The 19,717-nt window shown below is 40.4% G+C and overlaps 1 protein-coding gene across 2 annotated transcripts; it reads left to right on the forward strand.

Moving 5' to 3' along the window:
* Nucleotides 1-12,028: 12,028 nt before the first annotated feature.
* ACTBL2 (actin beta like 2) lies at nucleotides 12,029-13,253 on the forward strand. Of its 2 annotated transcripts, XM_061393476.1 has the most exons (2): nucleotides 12,173-12,339; nucleotides 12,480-13,253. In XM_061393476.1, exons 1-2 carry the CDS (start codon nucleotides 12,249-12,251, stop codon nucleotides 13,157-13,159), a joined length of 771 nt encoding a protein of 256 aa, XP_061249460.1. In that variant the 5' UTR covers nucleotides 12,173-12,248; the 3' UTR covers nucleotides 13,160-13,253. The 2 variants fall into 2 exon arrangements, with proteins under 2 accessions (XP_061249459.1, XP_061249460.1); XM_061393475.1 differs by having other exon boundaries at nucleotides 12,029-13,253.
* The last annotated feature ends 6,464 nt before the right edge of the window (nucleotides 13,254-19,717 follow it).

The following is a 19,717-nucleotide window of genomic DNA, read 5'->3' on the forward strand; positions in this document are numbered from 1 at the left end:
TGGACCTTAATTAACTGTGAAGTGACCCAGGCCTGAACTAAGAGTAAAGAGCAGCAGAAATGAGAAAATGGAAATAATCTCAAAGAATACCCAATAGAATCTGGTGTCATCCTGCTGCTGCTGCTGCTAAGTCGCTTCAGTCGTGTTGGACTCTGTGTGACCCCATAGACGGCAGCCCACCAGGCTCCCCCATCCCTGGGATTCTCCAGGCAAGAACACTGGAGTGGGTTGCCATTTCCTTCTCCAATGCATGAAACTGAAAAGTGAAAGTGAAGTCGCTCAGTCGTGCCTGACTCTTAGCGACCCCATGGACTGGAGCCCACCAGGCTCCTCCATCCATGGGATTTTCCAGGCAAGAGTACTGGAGTGGGTTGCCATTGCCTTCTCCTACATTATGATTAAAAAAAAAAAAAAAGATAAAACAGTTGAGTCAAAAATGAACTCCAAATTAGAAAATGGAATGATTTTCAATATTTTGAAACCACTGGTGTAAACAGAGCATTTTGGAGAAGCTGATGAATTTGGTATTAAAGGTGTTTGGTTAGAACTTATACACAGAATATGTTGGAATGTTATCATAGCCCAATCAATCAAATACTATTTAAACACCGGAAGTACAGGTCAATAGGCAATAATTAAACAACAAAAGTCACAAAACCCTGTCGCTGGCCCTGTGAGAAATAAAATGTGGACCTGATCTAGAGAGTAGAGTGAGGGAGACAGCCATGCACATAAACAGCAGAAAACAGAAAAGGAAAAAACTACAACAGAAATCCAAGCTACGTGCTGCAGGACTTGAGAGAGGCAAGAGAGTAACTCCTACTGGGGAAACTAGAGAAGGCTTTATGGGGAAACTGATGAGCTTCCAAGACTGATGGAAGGTCAAACGACAGAGAAGGTCGAAAGGACATTCCCAGTGGAGTAAGTAATAGCAGCAGGTCCAAGGGAGTGGGAGTAGCAATTAGTCCAGGAGCCTGGAACACAAGATTCCAGAATGGGGGAGGGAAGGATGGGAAATGTCAGGCTCGGGAAATAGTTGGAGCCAGATAATAGAGGGCCTTAAAGCCTGTGCTAAGCAGTTTGGACTTTGTTCTATAGCAAATGGGAGTCATCAAAAGCTTTACAGCAAGGAGTGACAGGTTCATTTGTGAGTTATATGCTAATCTTTCATTTCCATAAATGAATGTTGGATTTATGTAAAATAAATAAAATTCTGCTTTCTCTCTCTCCCAAGTCACTCTACTTTCTTTGGCAAAGTTTGCCCTTAGGTTAACATTCCTGAATGTTTTTGCATTTTTATATTCCATACAGTACTTTTAATTAACCTTCTCTCTAACCTGGAGTACTTTTTCTTCCCTTTTTGGTTAAAACTGAAAATGTAACCAATGTGGACCAGAGACATTAATGAAATAATTTTTTCTCTTTTATTTTAATTCAGAAGTCAATTTCAGATACTCTACTAATTTGATTCAGATTCCATTTATAGCTGATACAAAAGGAGGACTTACTCTGAATGCTTCAACCAATGTTTTCCTTGAGTGAATTTTTATATTGCAGCATCTTTGGGTGCCCTTTTACAAATAACTCACAGTTTCAGAGGAAAAGGATCTGAAGAAGTGAAAACACATTCATTTCCTTCATAAGGACAGATGTCCTGCTTTAAAGAGGTGGGGGAAAGTCCAGAATGAGATAACACCATTTAAAAACTCAGACCAGTCTTTTTCAACCTGTCCAACCAGAACAGAGAAAATCCCAGGTGCCACCCCTCTGAATTTTCAAAGCAGCAACAGAGACAGTTAACCAAAAAACAGACTTGTAATGCATTATATTCTCGGCCATTTTCTTCTAATTATTGACTTAAAAATCCTTCCTTCTGTAAAACAAACCCATTCCACCCTATCCCAGCCTCAAAAACAGTGGACAGGACCTCCCTTTGTGCTCTACTGCATTTTGAAGTGAATTTCTTTTTAAACTCCTAAAGACTAAATATTACATGGACAGTTGTCATGTTAATTAAAGAAATTTGGCTACATAGTATTTTTCCTCTCTTGCGGATACCAGCTCATACCCCAAACAACGAAGGGTCCCAGAGCACAGGCTTCCACCTGTCTCTTCCCCTCCCCACCCCTCCAAGATGCATGCTCCTCTTTGGCTTCTCAGAACACATTAAACTCACCTGTAAAGAGCCTGAATGAAGCTGAGTGGGAGCAATGCCACAGGAATGTGGGGGCTGGTGGGGGAAGGAGACCCTGTTAAAGGCGACAGCTGCTCTTTAGCTGTACTTGGGCCCAGTGTTGCTTAATTCGTCTTTTTTTTTCCAAGAGAAGTGAGAATTTCAGAAGCTAATTGTTTTGCAAATATTCACAAGTAAAAATTTAAAAACCTTTGTAAGAGCGCTGTGTGGACCAAAGAAGTTGTGCCCAGTCTGCACGCCTGCACTGCGCTGAGGGTCAGCCCCGATGAGCAATCCAGGACCTGCAGCAAATAGCAGGACCGTCTTTTCCGTAACGTCTTCAGTGATATTTCTGCTAGGCTTTGTGACATAACTAAAGGGAGAGAGACCATAACAGACAGGTGTAAGTTTTCATATTTCATTGCCCTTACTTTCTTCTAGATTCCCTACTGTAAGTTCTGCCCCCTCATCTCCTATACTCCATCCCAAAGGGTCCTCTTGCCCATTCCTATCAACAGATAACATGCTGCCTTGCCATCAGCAGAAAGAACTAAGAAAACCCTAAGGAGGCCTTATTGTCCCAGATACCAGAAACGATTCCCTGGCTATGTCTTCTGAGATCCCCAGAAAGACCGCTTCCCTTGACTAGAGAAACAATACACCGAGTCATTTCTTGCCAATCACACTGTTTCCCCTGGAAAGTAAGTTACGGTGCTTCCAGACCCTAAGTGAGCTCCTCATCCTACGTCATCCCCTTCTACGTACTTGATCCTGGGCAGCGCATCCCCAGAGTATCAGCGCTCTTCCAGAGAAGAGACACTGCTACAGTCCAGCATTTGACAGTCATAATTCCATTGGGCAGACAAGGACTTATAGATGATCCTAATGAAAATGTGCAATAAATCAGGCATGATACTTGAGCAGTCACAAAGCCAGTTTCCCCAGAATGAATAAGCAGCAGCAAACACAAGCCAGTGACTGAAAGGTATTTTTCACATTTTGCTGTGAGTTTTTATGAAAAACTGGACTCAGTAAATTAGCCTTAAGGACCCATGGTCTCCCCAGCCCCAGCCTATATCAGACCATACCTACATGTAGAGTTGTTTATTCTCTGTCTATAATATCTTCCCTTCAGGTCCTGTCAGGCCCCCACACTCAGTGAATGATCTGAGCTCCCAGGTGAATTATCCCCAACTCCAACTTATAATCTTTAAGATGTTCTGATCATTAGAGCCTTTATTTTGATCTGACATTTTATTATTCTTAAGTTTTGCTACCTCACCTCTGTAATCTATAGTTACTGTCCATTTTGGTTGACTTCTATTCTTGGCCCGCTTCAGAAACCATCAAATGGATTCAGTTACCCCAGGCTCACCGTGCTTCCTAAATCCCTTGAAAGCAGAAAGTCTTTGCCCCACTTTCTACCATTCACCACTGGCATGTCATGGTCAAGTGTGGAGGTTTGGAGACAATGCCATTTACGCTCTGAAGACTGACACCCGGAAGGCTTCACTTTGCAAATGGCTGCAATCCAAAGCATGCATTTACTGTAATGATTTGGTTTTTGCTATTTAGTGCCACATCCTGCAACTGCCTCATGAAATCACTTTTCTGCTATTTTCTTATTTTAGATCATAGATTTGACTCTTTACTTGTAAATGTCTTCCCTTCTCAGTCCAGGCATAAGTCACCATTTCTTTTTCTCCATTTAGAGAGTAAGAGGTCTTGATATTCTTATTAATAACTTGAAAGTGAAAGTGAAGTCGTGTCCGACTCTTTGCGACCCCATGGACTGTAGCCTACCAGGCTCCTCCCTCCATGGGATTCTCCAGGCAAGAGTACTGGAGTGGGGTGCCATTTTCCTTCTCTAGGGGATCTTCCCTACCCAGGGATCAAACGTGGGTCTCCCACATTCCAGGCAGATGCTTTAACCTCTGAGCCACCAGGGAAGCACCAATAACTTGAAAGAACCTATTAGATTTCTCTATAATTATTTTTCGTTTTCTTCTTTTGACTTTAATATTCAACCTGGTCTTCACTCTACAATGGTGTTTGGACATTTTAAGATGATGTTTCCCAACAGGAATACAAAGACTTCACAGGCATGGTCCTAGCTGGTTGCCTGTCTCACTGGTTGCCAGTCAGAGGCCCCGTACACTTTCTTTCAGCCCATCTTCAGGCAGAGCTTGAGCTCTGGAATTGATCTGCTTGGATTCGAATGCTGACACTGCCTCTATCACTCTGTGTAGCTTTGATCAGTTTACTCATTAAACTTCAGTCTAATCCTTCTACGATGGGGATGATAATGCTAGATTTCTTGTGAGGACTGTCATGATGATTAAAGAACTGGCGTGTGTGAGGAAAACATTTAGCCAAGAAATTGGCACACATTCAGTGATCAGGAATCTCAATGTTTTCTGTTGCTCTCTCCACCTTTCAGAATCAGAGCACAATTGGAGCTTGCCTGATGTGAAGCAGTGGGTGAGCCGCGGTGAATATTGACATTTCCATTTGCACAAATTTCCCCTGCTTTTTCTCCTCCTTAGAATCAAGATATTTTCCCAAGGCTCATCTACTGCACATAGAAATCCATTCCTCCTCTTGACAACTTTGTTTATATTAATAAGTCAATCCATCTAGCCGAAAGCTGATCTATGGCATATTTTAAAGTTAAGAGTTAAGAAAAACTGCCATAAAATTCATCCTGTTAAATATCACAGGGGAAGCCCTGTCAGCCTGAGGAGTGAATGCTGGTCTTGCTCACATAAAAATAGGCCAGCACAGGCCGGGGGCTGGGAGCTGTGGTCACTGTGCCACTAAAACAATTTTGTGCCCCAATTATTCTTCCAAGTGCCTCCCGGAACTAACTAGGTGACACCTCACCAATACCACCTCTTCCTCCCTCTTGCCCACACCTGTCTTAAAAAACAGGTGAGTTGGGTTTTATCTTGGGGAGTGCTTGTTGTATTTCGTAAATTTTTCCCATGTTTCTACAAAGTTCTATATATTAAAATAAATAAACAGTAAATCATTATAAACTCTTTATCAGTAAATGCTTTCCATGAATTTATCACAAGAAACTGTTAAACCATAAAGTTAGATTTCTCTTGAGTGAACAATTATACTTCCCAATATATGATTAAGCCATTTTACCAATATGAAATATAAATATTGGATAGTATTTACGTATAAGATAAAAGAGTTTTTAACTTAAAAAGTGGTCATTTATATCTATCAATGAATAAATCAGCAAATGTAATGAAAAAAATCTCACTACCCACTCATCCATGTATTTGAGTAGGGAACACGGTAGCTGGCTTCGAATTTCAAATTGGGTCCCTAGGGTGGCAGCAGAAAGGGGCCTCATTCAAACTTTCAATCTCAAGTGGTTTGGTTTAGAGATGAGAGTCTGGGGATAGGAGATAATCACTGAGACAGGCCTCCATGGGCACATGGCCGAGAGACCCCTAGTCCAATTATCTGTGCACAGAGGGGAAATTACCTCCAATTCTAGAGTTCCCCGCACTCTGTCACCCCTACTAGTAAGATCCACATTCGTGTTCCAAACCCTTGCTGACATTTCTATAGATACCTAATTTCAAATCATTATTGATTCTCTGATTTTTTTCCAAGTTCATACATGCAACATTCTCTACATGGGCCAGCAGCCTCCTGCTCTTCCTCTGAGACTCAGCATAGGGGTCTTCTTCTTCCCCTCACCCCAGATTCAAGGCCTTCTCCCTCCTTGTTCTTATCACCCCAAGCTCCTTCTCCCTATACATCAACCACAGTTATCTGTGTACTGGGGAATGATATTCAAAATAAGTCACAAGGACCGGTGCAGCCCAGGCAGTGCCAAGCAGGACACAAGCTGGCTGCTCCTGCATCAGTGCAGAGTGACCACAAGTCAGCCTGATAAGAGGGGATTTTCCCCCATCAGGCAGTTAACCCCTTAAAAATAAGGGCTGTGTTTTATTCATGGGTACATCACCAGACCCCAGCACATGGGGGATGTTTAGTAAGTGTTTGTGGATTAAATCAGCTGAAGGTTACATGGAAAAGGCAGGGCAATGCTTCAAGTGACCTCAGTTGACTGTCCTTACATGTCATGCCCCTACCTATCCCTTCCTGGGTTTTTATAGCTGTGTGAGAGTCAAACTAGGCCAAATGTAAAAGAATATGACATTCTGGGCTTCCAAAAGTTAATCTTAAAGACCCTAATAGGTTTTAGATTTAGGTAACTAAATGGGTTTCCCAGGTGGTGCTAGTGGTAAAAAATCTGGCTGCCAATGCAAGAGATTCAAAAGATGCAGGTTTGATCCCTGGGTGGAGAAGGAAATGGCCACCCACTCCGGTACTCTTGCCTGGAAAATCCCATGGACGGAGAAGCCTGGTAGGCTATAGTCCATGGGGTCGCAAAGAGCTGGACACGAAAGAGAACCTCACTTTCACTTTGATCCCTGGGGTGGGAAAATCCCCTGGAGGACGACATGGCAACCACTCCAGTATTCTTGCCTGGAGAATCCCATGGTCAGGGAAGCCTAGCAGGCTAGAGTTCATAGGGTCGCAGAGAATCGGACACGACTGAGCAGCTTAGCACATACAACTAAATATCTGCAAATTCCAGTCAGTTATGAAATCTATCACCTTCAGGAACTAGAGACCCCTTGGAAGGACTGGTGCTAAAGCTGAAACTCCTATACTTTGGCCACCTCATGCAAAGAGTTGACTCATTGGAAAAGACTCTGATGCTGGAAGGGATTGGGGCAGGAGGAGAAGGGGACGACAGAGGATGAGATGGCTGGATGGCATCACCAACTCGATGGACAAGAGTTTGGGTGAACTGCGGGAGTTGGTGATGGACAGGGAGGACTGGCGTGCTGCAGTTCATGGGGTAGCAAATAGTCGGACAAGACTGAGCAACTGAACTGAACTGAACTGAGAGCCCAGCTTTTGTAAACCCATCTTCCTATGTTTCACTCATACAAATTCTTACTACTTAAAAAAAATGTAACCAGTCCAACAGATGCAATTTTTAAATGACTGTCTAATTATAATATATCCCTCTGGTATTATTGGGGGGTTAATTAAAAGAACTTAATCTTATTTTAAGAATATATAATTAATGAAAATTTCTCTTGGGACACCAAGAGGCTAGAAGGTCTTCTAGCAAGTCTCAAGACAATTATGCAGTGCAGACTCATTACCAGCCAGCTCTCAGTTCAAAGGTGATTCTAGGAGACTGCTTTAGTAAATCTAGAATCTAAAGGTTGTTCTTGGTGTCATATGGGCTCCTATACTGACATGACTTTGTTTTATATTCTGGAAGAGATTCATATATAGGAACCAGTGCTAAATGCAATATTTTATTTTGTTTCAGTATTGTAGGATGTACATGCAATTTCTTACAGGTCTAAATAAGAAAAAAAACATTTCCAGAAGCACCGTCCTATAGCAATAAAATACTGTTTTAATCAAAAGCTTGGTTGTGCTACATGAAACAGAAATACACAATACCATTCAGTGTGAAGGTTTAAGGGTGAATTCTTTAATTCTGTTGAACGAGGAATTGGATTTGCAGCTACAAAAAAACTAAGGGAAAAGATAGTGGGCGGAAAAAGAAGCAAAGCTATGGACTTTGTAGTGAAGCACACATTTTTCCAGGACTAGTTAGAAGGAAAGTGTCAAAGTCACATTATAGAGGAAAGCATTGGAAAAACCCAGAGAAAAACAGTTCTATATCAAATTGTAGACAAAGAAGAGGGTTTGACACTCACAACTTCATGTTACCATGATCCTCTAGGAAGTTCATGGGCAAGGACACTGCCTGATTCTGACCTTGAACTAGAGGATACATATCTGTCCAGGACTACTGGGCTACTGCTACCTCTTACAAACTGACCATTATTGAGATGATTAATTAATTAATTAACCTAAAGGAAGGTTTTAGATAACTTAGATATGGGCATGAAAAGTTTACTTTAGAAGAGTTGACAGAGGAGATTATATCCCACTTTGCTGTTGCTGCTGCTGCTGTTCACTCACTCAGTCGTGTCTGACTCATTGTGACCCCATGGACTGCAGCATGCCAGGCTTCCCTGACCTTCACTATCTCCCAGGGTTTGCTCAAATTCATATCCAACAAGATTGATGATGCTATCTAACCATCTCAACCTCTGCTGACCCTTCTCCTTTTGCCTTCAATCCTTCCCAGCATCAGGGACTTTTGCAACGAGTCAGCTCTTCACATCAGGTGAAAGTATTGGAGCTTCAGCTTCAGCATAAGTCCTTCCAATGAATATTCAGGGTTGATTTCCTTTAGGATAGACTGGTTTGATTTCCTTGCTGTCCAAGGGGCTCTCAAGAGTCTTCTCTAGCAGCACAGTTTGAAAGCATCAATTCTTTGGCATTCAGCCTTCTTTATGGTCCAAAACTCACATCCATACAATCTACTGGAAAAATCATAGCTTTGATTAGATGGACCTTTGTCAGCAAAGTGATGTCTTTGCTCTTTAAGGTGATGTCTATGTTTGTCAAGGTTTTTCTTCCAAGGAGCAAGCATCTTTTAATTTCATGGCTGCAGTCAACATCAGCAGTGATTTTGGAGACCAAGAAAACAAAATCTGCCACTGCTTTAAATTTTTCCCTTTCTATTTTCCATGAAGTGATGGGACCAGATGCCATGAATGTTTTTTGAATGTTGAGTTTCAAGCCAGCTTTTTCACTCTCTTCTTTCACCCTCATCAAGAGGTTCTTTAGTTCCTCTTGACTTTCTGCCATCAGAGTGGCATCATCTGCATATCTGAGGTTGTTGATATTTCTTCTGGCAATCTTGATTCCAGCTTGCAATTCATCCAGCCTGGTATTTCACATGATGTATTCTGCATATAAGTTAAATAAGCAAGGTGACAATATACAGCTTGGTCGTACTCCTTTCCCAATTTGGAACCAGTCCATTGTTCCATGTCCAGCTCTAAATCTTGCTTTATGTTGTTCAGTTGCTCAGTTGTGTCTCTTTTCAACCCCATGGACTGAAGCACACCAGGCTTTCCTGTCTTTGCTTTTTAATACACTAAGTTTGTCATGGCTTTTCTTCTAAGGAGCAAGAGTCTTTTAATTTCATGCCTTCTTAACCTACATGCAGTTGCTTCTTGACCTGCATACAGTTTTCTCAGGAGACAGGTAAGGTGGTCTGGTATCCTCATCTCTTTAAGAATTTTCCACAGTTTGTTGTAATACACACAAAGGCTTTCATGTAGTCAACAAAGCAGATGTTTTCCTGGAATTCCCTTGCTTTCTCTATGATCCAACAAATGTTGGCAATTTGATCTCTGGTTCCTCTGCCTTTTCTAAATCCAGATTGTTCATATGGAAAGTTCTCGGTTCATGTACTACTGAAGCCTAGCTTGAAGGATTTTGAGTATAACCTTCATAGCATGTGAAATGAGCACAGTTGTGCAGGAGTTTGAATACTCTTTGGCATTGCCCTTATTTGGGATTGGTGAAAACTGACCTTTTCCAGTCCTGTGACCATTGCTGAGTTTTCCAAATTTGCTGACATATTGAGTGCAGCACTTTCACAGCATCATCTTTTAGGATTTGAAATAGCTCAGCTGGAATCCATCACCTCCAATATCTTTGTTCACAGTAATACTTCCTAAGGCCCACTTGACTTCACCCTCCAGGATGTCTGGCTCTAGGTAAGTGACCACAGTATCATGGTTATCTGGGTCATTAAGACCTTTTTTGTATAGTTCTTCTGTGTATTCTTGCCACCTCTTCTTAATCTCTCTTGCTTCTGTTAGGTCCTTACCTTTTCTGTCTTTAATTGTGCCCATCTGTGTGTGAAATGTTCCCTTGATCTCTCAATTCTCTTGAAGATATCTCTAGTCTTTTCCATTCTACTATTTTCCTCTATTTATTGGCACTGTTCATTTAAGAAGGCCTTCTTATCTCTCCTTGCTATTCTCTGAAACTCTGTATTCAGTCGAGTATGTCTTTCCCTTTATCCCTTGCTTTTCACGTCTCTTCTTTCCCAGCTATTTGTAAACAAAGCCTCCTCAGACAACCGTTTTGCTTTCCTACACTTCTTTTTCTTTGGGATAGTTTGTTCACTGCCTCCCGTACAATGTGCAAACTTCTGTCCATACTTCTTCAGGCTCTCTGTCTACCAGATATAATCTCTTGAATCCATTTGTCACTTCTACTGTATAATCATAAGGGAGGTGATCTAGGTCATACCTGAATGGCCTAATGGTTTTCTCTACTTTCTTCAATTTAAGCCTGAAGTTTGCAATAAGGAGCTGATGATCTGAGCGCCAGTCAGCTCTAGGTCTTGTTTTTGCTAACTGTATATAGCTTCTCCATCTTCAGCTTCAAAGAATGTAATCAATCTGATTTTGGTGTTGACCATTTGGTGATGTCCATGTGTAGAATCGTCTTTTGCATTGTTGGAAAAGGGTGTTTCCTATTACCAGAGTGTTCTCTCGACAAAACTGTTAGCCTTTGTCCTCTTCATTTTGTACTCTAAGACCAAACTTGCCTGTTACTCCAGTTATCTCTCGACTTCCTAAATATCCCATTTACCTAATACATAAAGGAACAAAGTAATGAACTCCCTTAATTGCTGTTTCCTTGTAAGATGTTACCAATATCCTATGTTTTATCATGATACACACATTACCAGGTTATCTATATTTCTATCTATTTTATTAGAAATAAAATGCAGACAAACTTCCTGTGAAATGATCAGGGCTTAATACATCCTAAAACTGAAGGAAAGTTAATACTATTTCAATTGGATACATTTTAACAATTACAGAGATGGTTGATATCATAATATGAATCTTGAAGATCAAAATGTTTTAAAGATCAATTCAAATATTACTTAAAATTTTATCTATTGCTAAACTTTGCTCATTGTTATAAAACAAGAATTATTGCACATAAATATTTTATAATCTGCATTTTATCTAATAAATCATTCAAGATGGTTGGACATTCAGCCCCTATGCAATCAACACGAACCCAACAAACCTAGCTCTATGAACAATACCTAATAAGCATAGAGCTTAATGAAATTTGGTTATTAGAATTTATATCAGGAAAGAAAATATGTAGTAGTTTATTGATTTTACTTGATCACTAATGTGCTAGAAGTCTCTTAAATATCTCTAAATTTTTACATGACACAAATGCATAATAATTACAGCTGTGAGGCCTCTCTTGGTCATACATTATTTTTATTCATTAAAACAGTTTCTATCATGATGATATCCTTTGGGGTTTGGAATCTAATGGGAAATAAAATCTTGAAAAAATTAAGTTTTCAGAGTCAAGAACAATGTATTAAGAATGGAAAATTAAATCTAGGGTACAGAAAATGGACCCAGAGGGCAAACTAGGGAGGAAATGCCCCTTTTGGCATTGTTACCCACACCTCGCTCCAGCTTTCTTTCATCTTGCATTTATATGCCCCACTGCATCATCATAGTTATCCAGACACTGCACCAAAGCAAGCTGACAGCCTGTGTGGGTTGCCTAATTATAGTAACCTGAGATTCAGCCACTCGGTAGCCAATTTTCCCCTTATGAAGGAAGGTCTACTAATGATTTGTATCATCATAATTATTAATACCTCAAAGGCAACCCCACCCAGAAATGCTGAGAACTGGTGGGATAGGACATGGGAGGCACCAGTGTGCACCTTTAAATACCTATCATCACAGCACAGGCTCCCCTTTCTGCAGGCAGCTCTGAAGAGTTGTCAGCCTGTTCATTCTCTCTCTTGCACACCAGAGTCTGGTCTTTGCATTTAACTTCTGTTCACCCATCTGGAAGATTCTGGACAGGACCATGAGTGATGACGAGCTGTCTGCCTTGGTGGTGGATAATGGGTCAGGGATGTGCAAGGCAGGCTTTGGCGGTGACGATGCCCCCAGGGCTGTGTTCCCCTCTATGGTGGGGCGTCCCCGGCACCAGGGGGTCATGGTAGGCATGGGCCAGAAGGACTGCTACGTGGGGGATGAGGCCCAGAGCAAGAGAGGCATCCTGACCCTGAAGTACCCCATTGAGCATGGAGTGGTCACCAACTGGGATGACATGGAGAAGATCTGGCACCACACCTTCTACAACGAGCTCCGCGTGGCTCCAGATGAGCATCCCATCCTCCTCACTGAGGCACCCCTCAACCCCAAGATCAACCGGGAGAAGATGACTCAGATCATGTTCGAGGCTTTCAACACACCTGCCATGTATGTGGCCATCCAGGCCGTGCTGTCCCTCTACGCCTCAGGCCGGACCACCGGCATCGTGATGGATTCTGGGGATGGGGTCACTCACACTGTACCCATCTATGAAGGCTATGCCTTGCCTCATGCCATTCTACGTCTGGACCTGGCCGGCAGAGACCTGACCGATTACCTCATGAAGATCCTGACAGAACGAGGCTACAGCTTCACCACCACGGCTGAGCGGGAGATTGTTCGTGACGTCAAAGAGAAGCTGTGTTATGTGGCCCTAGACTTTGAGCAAGAGATGGTCAGCACTGCAGCATCCTCCTCCCTGGAGAGAAGCTACGAGCTTCCCGACGGGCAGGTGATCACTATTGGGAATGAGCGATTTCGATGTCCAGAAGCCATTTTCCAGCCTTCCTTTCTGGGCATTGAGTCCAGTGGAATCCACGAGACAACCTTCAACTCTATTATGAAGTGCGATGTGGATATTCGCAAGGATCTGTACGCCAACACCGTGCTGTCTGGGGGCAGCACTATGTACCCTGGCATTGCTGAACGGATGCAGAAGGAAATTGTAGCCCTGGCACCCAGCACCATGAAAATCAAGATCATTGCTCCCCCAGAACGGAAGTACTCTGTTTGGATTGGGGGCTCCATTCTGGCCAGCCTGTCCACGTTCCAGCAAATGTGGATCAGTAAGCAGGAGTATGATGAGGCTGGGCCTCCCATTGTCCACAGGAAGTGTTTCTGACTGGGCTTCCATGCTAATGCATTGGCATTGTCCCCAAGTTCTAGATCATGGCAATAGTACTGCTTTTATCCACTTCCAATTGAGTCAAGGTAAATTTCCACTCTTGCTAGTGTGTACACTAGCAAACTCATCTGCATCCAAGCATTGTGGGCTCCCGCCCAGCTAACAATATATGACCTCTATCAACTGGGGAATTCTGATATTCTATTCTATTTTCTTTACCATGAGGGGTCAAAGAAATATAGACTTGCTTAAACGAAAATAAATGACAAGGAGTAAAGTGAGAAATGTCCTTCCAGAACAGATAACTAGAATTTTCAATCTTTAAATACTAGTTCTTGCTTTAAATATTTAACAATATCAGGCTGTACAACCTGTAAAAAAAAATGTGTATGTATTTAGCAAACATGCCTTCTTAGTTAGAATTTTGGTTTTGTTTTACTTCTTTGTATAGAGACAGTGAATTATATGGGTCAGTGATATTCATATTTATATAAGCACTGAGGAAATAGAATATCTTAAAATATACTGAAAAATCTGGCTATCTGAACAGCTAATGTGAATTTCTTAATTCCCCAACAGTCACCATTTTGATAACTCCTTATTTTGTTTCCCTTATTAAATAAGCATAAAGGAACACAGCATTCCATTAATATTTATAAAGTTTATAATCAACTGAACTTTTAGCTCAGAGTAGAGTTCTGCTGATCAAATGTGTATTCTAATATCTGACTTATCAAACTTCATTATACTTGTAAAACAGCAAAACTGTTACAGATAAGGCCTATTAAAATAGAGAGGAAAATTGTAATATCAAATTAATTAACATCATTATGTTACCGTTTAACAAAAATAATTTTATTTCCATTGCTTAGCATAATAGCATGTCTTGAGTTATTTCTATAGGTCATGATTTTGAATATTTCTCTTATCAAGGATTTAACTGTGGAAAAACATATCTGCAGCATTTTTATAAACTACAAATTCTAATACCAGTATAATAATTTCAATTTTATTATTGGAAGATTTTAGAATAATTTTATTTTATTATGTCCAGTAACAGGCAATATCTTTTATGTGAAGTGTCTCTAAGCTATCAACATCTTACAAAGCATCTGTGTATCTTCCTATGTTCTCTAAACATTTTTAAGGAATTCAGTGGTGATTTTCAACCAATTTTAATTACTAGCACATTTATTTCAATCTATTCTGTGACTTCTCATTAAATGAATATCAGAGATATTTGTATTTTTCAGGGTTTTTCTCTGAAATTTTAGAATGTTTGGGGGGGAGTTGCTTATTAAGCCATTATCACAGTCTCAGGAAAAGGAATTTTCTTCTCTTTTCCTTTGGTTTGGGAAGCTTATACTTGTGTTTTAAATGTTAAATTGGAGTCTTTAAGCTTTCTTTTCCTTAAAAACTTTCAGAGCATTTGACTGTTGCTTATTTCCTTTAATCTGAAAACAGTTTTTAATTCATTTAACCAAAATTAACCTCCAAAGGCACTTTATTTTAGAAGACTTGAGTTTCCTTTCTTCTTTAATTTTAAATAAATGAAAATTAATTCACACCTACATTTCCTGTTTTTTCTCCTCAATTCTTCCCACAGAAATGTAGAATGATCCACAGAGGATCACTTTTTTAAATTTATTTATTTTTTTAATGGAAGGATAATTGCTTTACAGAATTTTGTTGTTTTCTGCCAAATATCAACATGAATCAGCCACAGGTATACGTATATCCCCTCCCTCTGAACCTCCCGCCCATCTCCCTCCCCATCCCACCCCTCTGGATTGTCACAGAGCCCCTGTTTGGGTTCCTTGAATCATACAGAAAATTCCCATCGGCTATCTATTTTACATATGGTAATGTAAGTTTCCATGTTACTCTCTCCATACAGAGAGGATCACTTTTTATATGTGTAACCTATTCATTCATATAATTTTATACCTCATACATTTGACCATGTAGCATTAAAAGGAAATTAAAATTTTTAAAAAGGAAAAGGACTAGTAGATAAGGTTATAAATTCCTTGCAGTCTGCATTAAAAAGTTAAGTTTCAGTGGATGAACTGGTCTTCAGGTAATTACCAGGCAGAGTTAATAGCAATAATAATAATGGCTTGAATTTATACACTGCAACACTTCCCATTTGCAGAGTGGTTCTCAAAAACGTTGACCCACATTCTCAATTACTGGAAAAAACATATCTCCCCATTCACAGGAAAGTTCTAGGACATGTAAAATGTCAGAGAGAGAACTATTGAGCCCTGGATCATTAGCTGAAAATATGAATTCAATAATGCAAATAAATTTAAGCCGGAGATCTTCAGATATTCTGTTCATCAACACTGACTGACTGCCTGATGGCTGAATTCAATGAGGAAACACTCACAATTTTAAATTTTAGAATCAATGTCATCTTTTCTGGTAATGTAATTGGCTAGTTATTCACCAGTGTTTCACCAGATGGCACAGCACTGAGAGAGGCTTCACAGATGAATTTCACACCGTTGTAAGTGGTTCCCACCCTTTCCTGATAAACCATGCTGAGCAGCAATCTAGGACTGGGGTTGCACCTCAGCCTCCTTAAAACTGTTATTTCCTGACCACAGGTAATATTCTTCTGAAAGTGCTCATGATGCGAAGCCATTACCTGCACTTCGTCCCTAACTTTCAGATGTGCTTTTTTTTTTTAACAGTAAGATAAAGTCATGCTAGATGATGGATTGAGCCTTACATTCACAATTCTGTTATAGAGAAGAGGCTAGAACTAAGTATTACATTTTCCGGATAATCAAAAGCGTAATCTTTTGACGTGTCAAGAGCCTTACCACATTGATTCACTCATTTTGCAGCTGTAAATTCCATGGGGTTGCAAAGAGCCAGACACAACTTAGGGAGTGAACAACAACAAACAACAGATGCTAAAATTTACTAGGAAAGTATTTCAAGGACACTAGGGAATTTACGGAGAAGGCAATGGCACCCCACTCCAGTACTTTTGCCTGGAAAATCCCATGGATGGAGGAGCCTGGTAGGCTCCAGTCCATGGGGTCGCTAGAGTCAGACATGACTGAGCGACTTCACTTTCACTTTTCACTTTCATGCATTGGAGAAGGAAATGGCAACCCACTCCAGTACTCTTGCCTGGAGAATCCCAGGACGGGGGAGCCTGGTGGGCTGCCATCTGTGGGGTCACACAGAGTTGGACACGACTGAAGTGACTTAGCAGCAGCAGCAGCAGGGAATTTACAATCCAGTAATGAGGGAAATTACATAGAGTGGAAAGCAGTATGATCTAATGATGGTTTATAGACTAGACACGGTCCATTAGCTTGTGATAATTCTAATAAGGACAGTTTAAGTCTGGGTGATGAAAGAAGGAGATCACCTCCAAAGAATAGATGGAGTCACTGAGTTAAGTCTTAAGGCACACACAAGTTGTACAGAACATAAAAACTTTCCTTAGATGGTTCAGGCAACATTATGATCACTATTTATTAGGGTTGGTAGGTGGTTAATTCTTATTTTGAATGTCTCCATTGGAACCTGCCAGAAACTGTAAGGAAGTAACATTTAAGGCTCAGCTCAGAGTCTTTTCTAGCCTTCCTTCCTCCTTTTCCAAGGAAAAGTGGTAAATTCCTCCCTTGTGCTCCTGCTGTATCATTTGCACACATATAGCATCATCATTATCATTGGAGAAGGAAATGGCAACCCACTCCAGTGTTCTTGCCTGGAGAATCCCGGGGACGGGAGAGCCTGGTGGGCTGCCATCTGTGGGGTTGCACAGAGTCAGACACGATTGAAGCAACGTAGCAGCAGCAGCAGCAGCAACAGCAGCAGCATCGCACCTATAACATGGGTCCACACTCTCCCACCCTCACCCAACATTGAGCACCTGGAGGACAGAGATGGGGACAGTATTTGTCCACCTTTGAACCATCCAGGATTTTCCTAATGTTAGGCACAGATGATTAACCCAATAAATGTGGTTTGAATGAATAAACGAGTGAATTCATGGAATCTGATACACATCATGAACGTCACAGTCCTGCATTATCTGTTTTTTACCACTCTGTTCTTAGCTCCCGGAGAAGGCAATGGCACCCCACTCCAGTACTCTTGCCTGGAAAATCCCATGGATGGAGGAGCCCGGTAGGCTGAAGTCCATGGGGTCGCTCAGAGTCGGACAGGACTGATCGACTTCACTTTCACTTTTCCCTTTCACGCATTGGAGAAGGAAATGGCAACCCACTCCAGTGTTCTTGCCTGGAGAATCCCAGGGACGGGGGAGCCTGGTGGGCTGCTGTCTATGGGGTCACACAGAGTCGGACACGAAGCGACTTAGCAGCTGCAGCAGCAGCAGTTCTTAGCTCCTGTCTTCTAATTTCTGCCACTTTTGTTGTGTTGTCTTTCCTCTGAGGCATATTTTTTCTTTATCCCTTCTTTATCTCTTCTCTTTCCTATTCAGTTCTCCTATGCATTTCAACCTACAGAGCTGAATCTTAAAAGCTTTGGCTCACCCATAACATTTTCCCATTCTTCTAATTAATCAAAGGATCAATCAACCTCATCTTTTGGAGTGTGAGCTAGCTAAGTAGCTGCTGAAATTTTAGCCTAAAAAAAGAGAAGAAGAAAAAGGAAGGAAGAATGGATGAATGAATGAATGAAAGAGAAGTTTTTCAGTGAGTACAATAGTATATTCAACTCGTCTAATCTAGTCACATCCTTGCTGATATTTTTCTCTTTTTTTCTAAACTCCAGATTGCGCTAGAGTTGCGTTTCAGACATCTGACTCCCTAATAACTCAGATATTAGAATATATTGATAAGTCTACTTTTTTGGTAACTATTCACAGCTTCCTTCCAAAATTTATAAAAGATTCTTTTCAAAATATGGTTTTTGATGTTAAGAACTAAGCACGCGGTTTGGCCAACACTGCTTCCAGATGTTGATAAGTATACTTGGAATGTCTGTAGGGATATACATGTACATATCAGTAGAGAACCTGCCCATTAAAATTAACTGATACCTGAAGACTTCCTCTTTAAATATGAAGGATCTGTCTGAACTCTGTCATTTTTTTAAAGCTGATACCATAATTAATAAAAAACAATAGATACTCTTCAAGCTGCCTGCCTTTTTTTTCACGTCATTCCACATCTGCTGTTCTAATCATATTACAGTTTTAGATTCAGTTAAATCTAGTCAACAGATGTGCCAATGTGATAGGATGACAGATATTTTACCTAGACAACACCCTAACACCACTTGAAAAATGGAAAATCTTATTTAATTGGCTACTTGACAACATGTGAGTCAAAAGCCAAGTTGTTCTCTCTGGGACTGGGAATGAGGCCTTTGTAACTATATACAGACCATATGAAATAGCGTCTGGTAAAGAAGAGAGAGGATGTGATACACAGACACAGCAGAAGGATTTAAGTTCCTTTTCATGTCCCTTTCATGGAGGTGTTGCAGTAAGAGGGGTTTGTCTTAACTATTTTATAGGTTAGGGGTGAACAGGGAAAGCCAGATGCCAACAAGATATTTTAACTTCATGGCTCCTGCATATTCTTCATGACTCACTCAGAACATCCCCAAATATCATTCCTGTTCTTTTAATTGATAAATAGTAACTACTCAACATTGTCTATTTTTTCCATAGCTGGATCATGAGCGAAAAGCTGGCCTCAACAGTGACGTCAAAATTATGTTTACCAGTGACGATACTGGGATCTTCTAGGGCAATTCACAGTGTTCATAGTTCAAAACTGGAAGGTTTCCACAGAAATACAAGCTTTTTATAAATCTTCAATTATGCAAGTAATAAGGACTTATGATATGTGAAATCTACAATTTCTACATAATAAGTAAAATGACAGAAGAAATCATAAATATGCCCCTTCTTATTGTAAAAAATGGTATTCATTTAATCATTAGAATCAAAACATTACATCCTTGGCTAAATCGTCAATTTTATCAAAATGGAAGAAATTATCTACAGCAGAATAAATACAAAATGTACAATTTTCAATTTTTGATGGACTCAGAGAAACAACAGTTGAAACAAAGAAAAACTATATTAATTTTAAAAAGAGACAGTAAAGATAACAAGAACATTCTTCCCCTTTACCTGTCCTCTTTTATTAATGTTTGATACTAGGTATGGCTTAGCATCACTTACTGATTTGACTTATCAGCCAAAATTACAAATAATAAAAAATAAAATTATCAAATCTCTATGGTAGAATGGAATACAAATCAACAAAGATTTGTGACCAGTGGGATATTAGGAAAAAGGAGGAAAGGGAGAGGAGTTTAGACCATAAATGATGTGCATAACAATGCTCAAACCATAACCAATTTGAATAATCATTACTTTCATATTTGAGTCACTGTGGCCAAGAATTATAGCAAGTATGCTTGACTGCTCTTCCAACATTGGCCCCACAAAAGGACTCTGACTACACAGAGTCAAGAAGTCAGGATGCATATATTAAACAGTGATTGCTTCCTTTTTTTTTTTATTCAGTTTTTGTCTTGATTTTTAGC

This window comes from Bos javanicus, chromosome 20 (genome assembly GCF_032452875.1).
Source record: "Bos javanicus breed banteng chromosome 20, ARS-OSU_banteng_1.0, whole genome shotgun sequence".
Taxonomy (NCBI): Eukaryota; Metazoa; Chordata; class Mammalia; order Artiodactyla; family Bovidae; genus Bos; species Bos javanicus.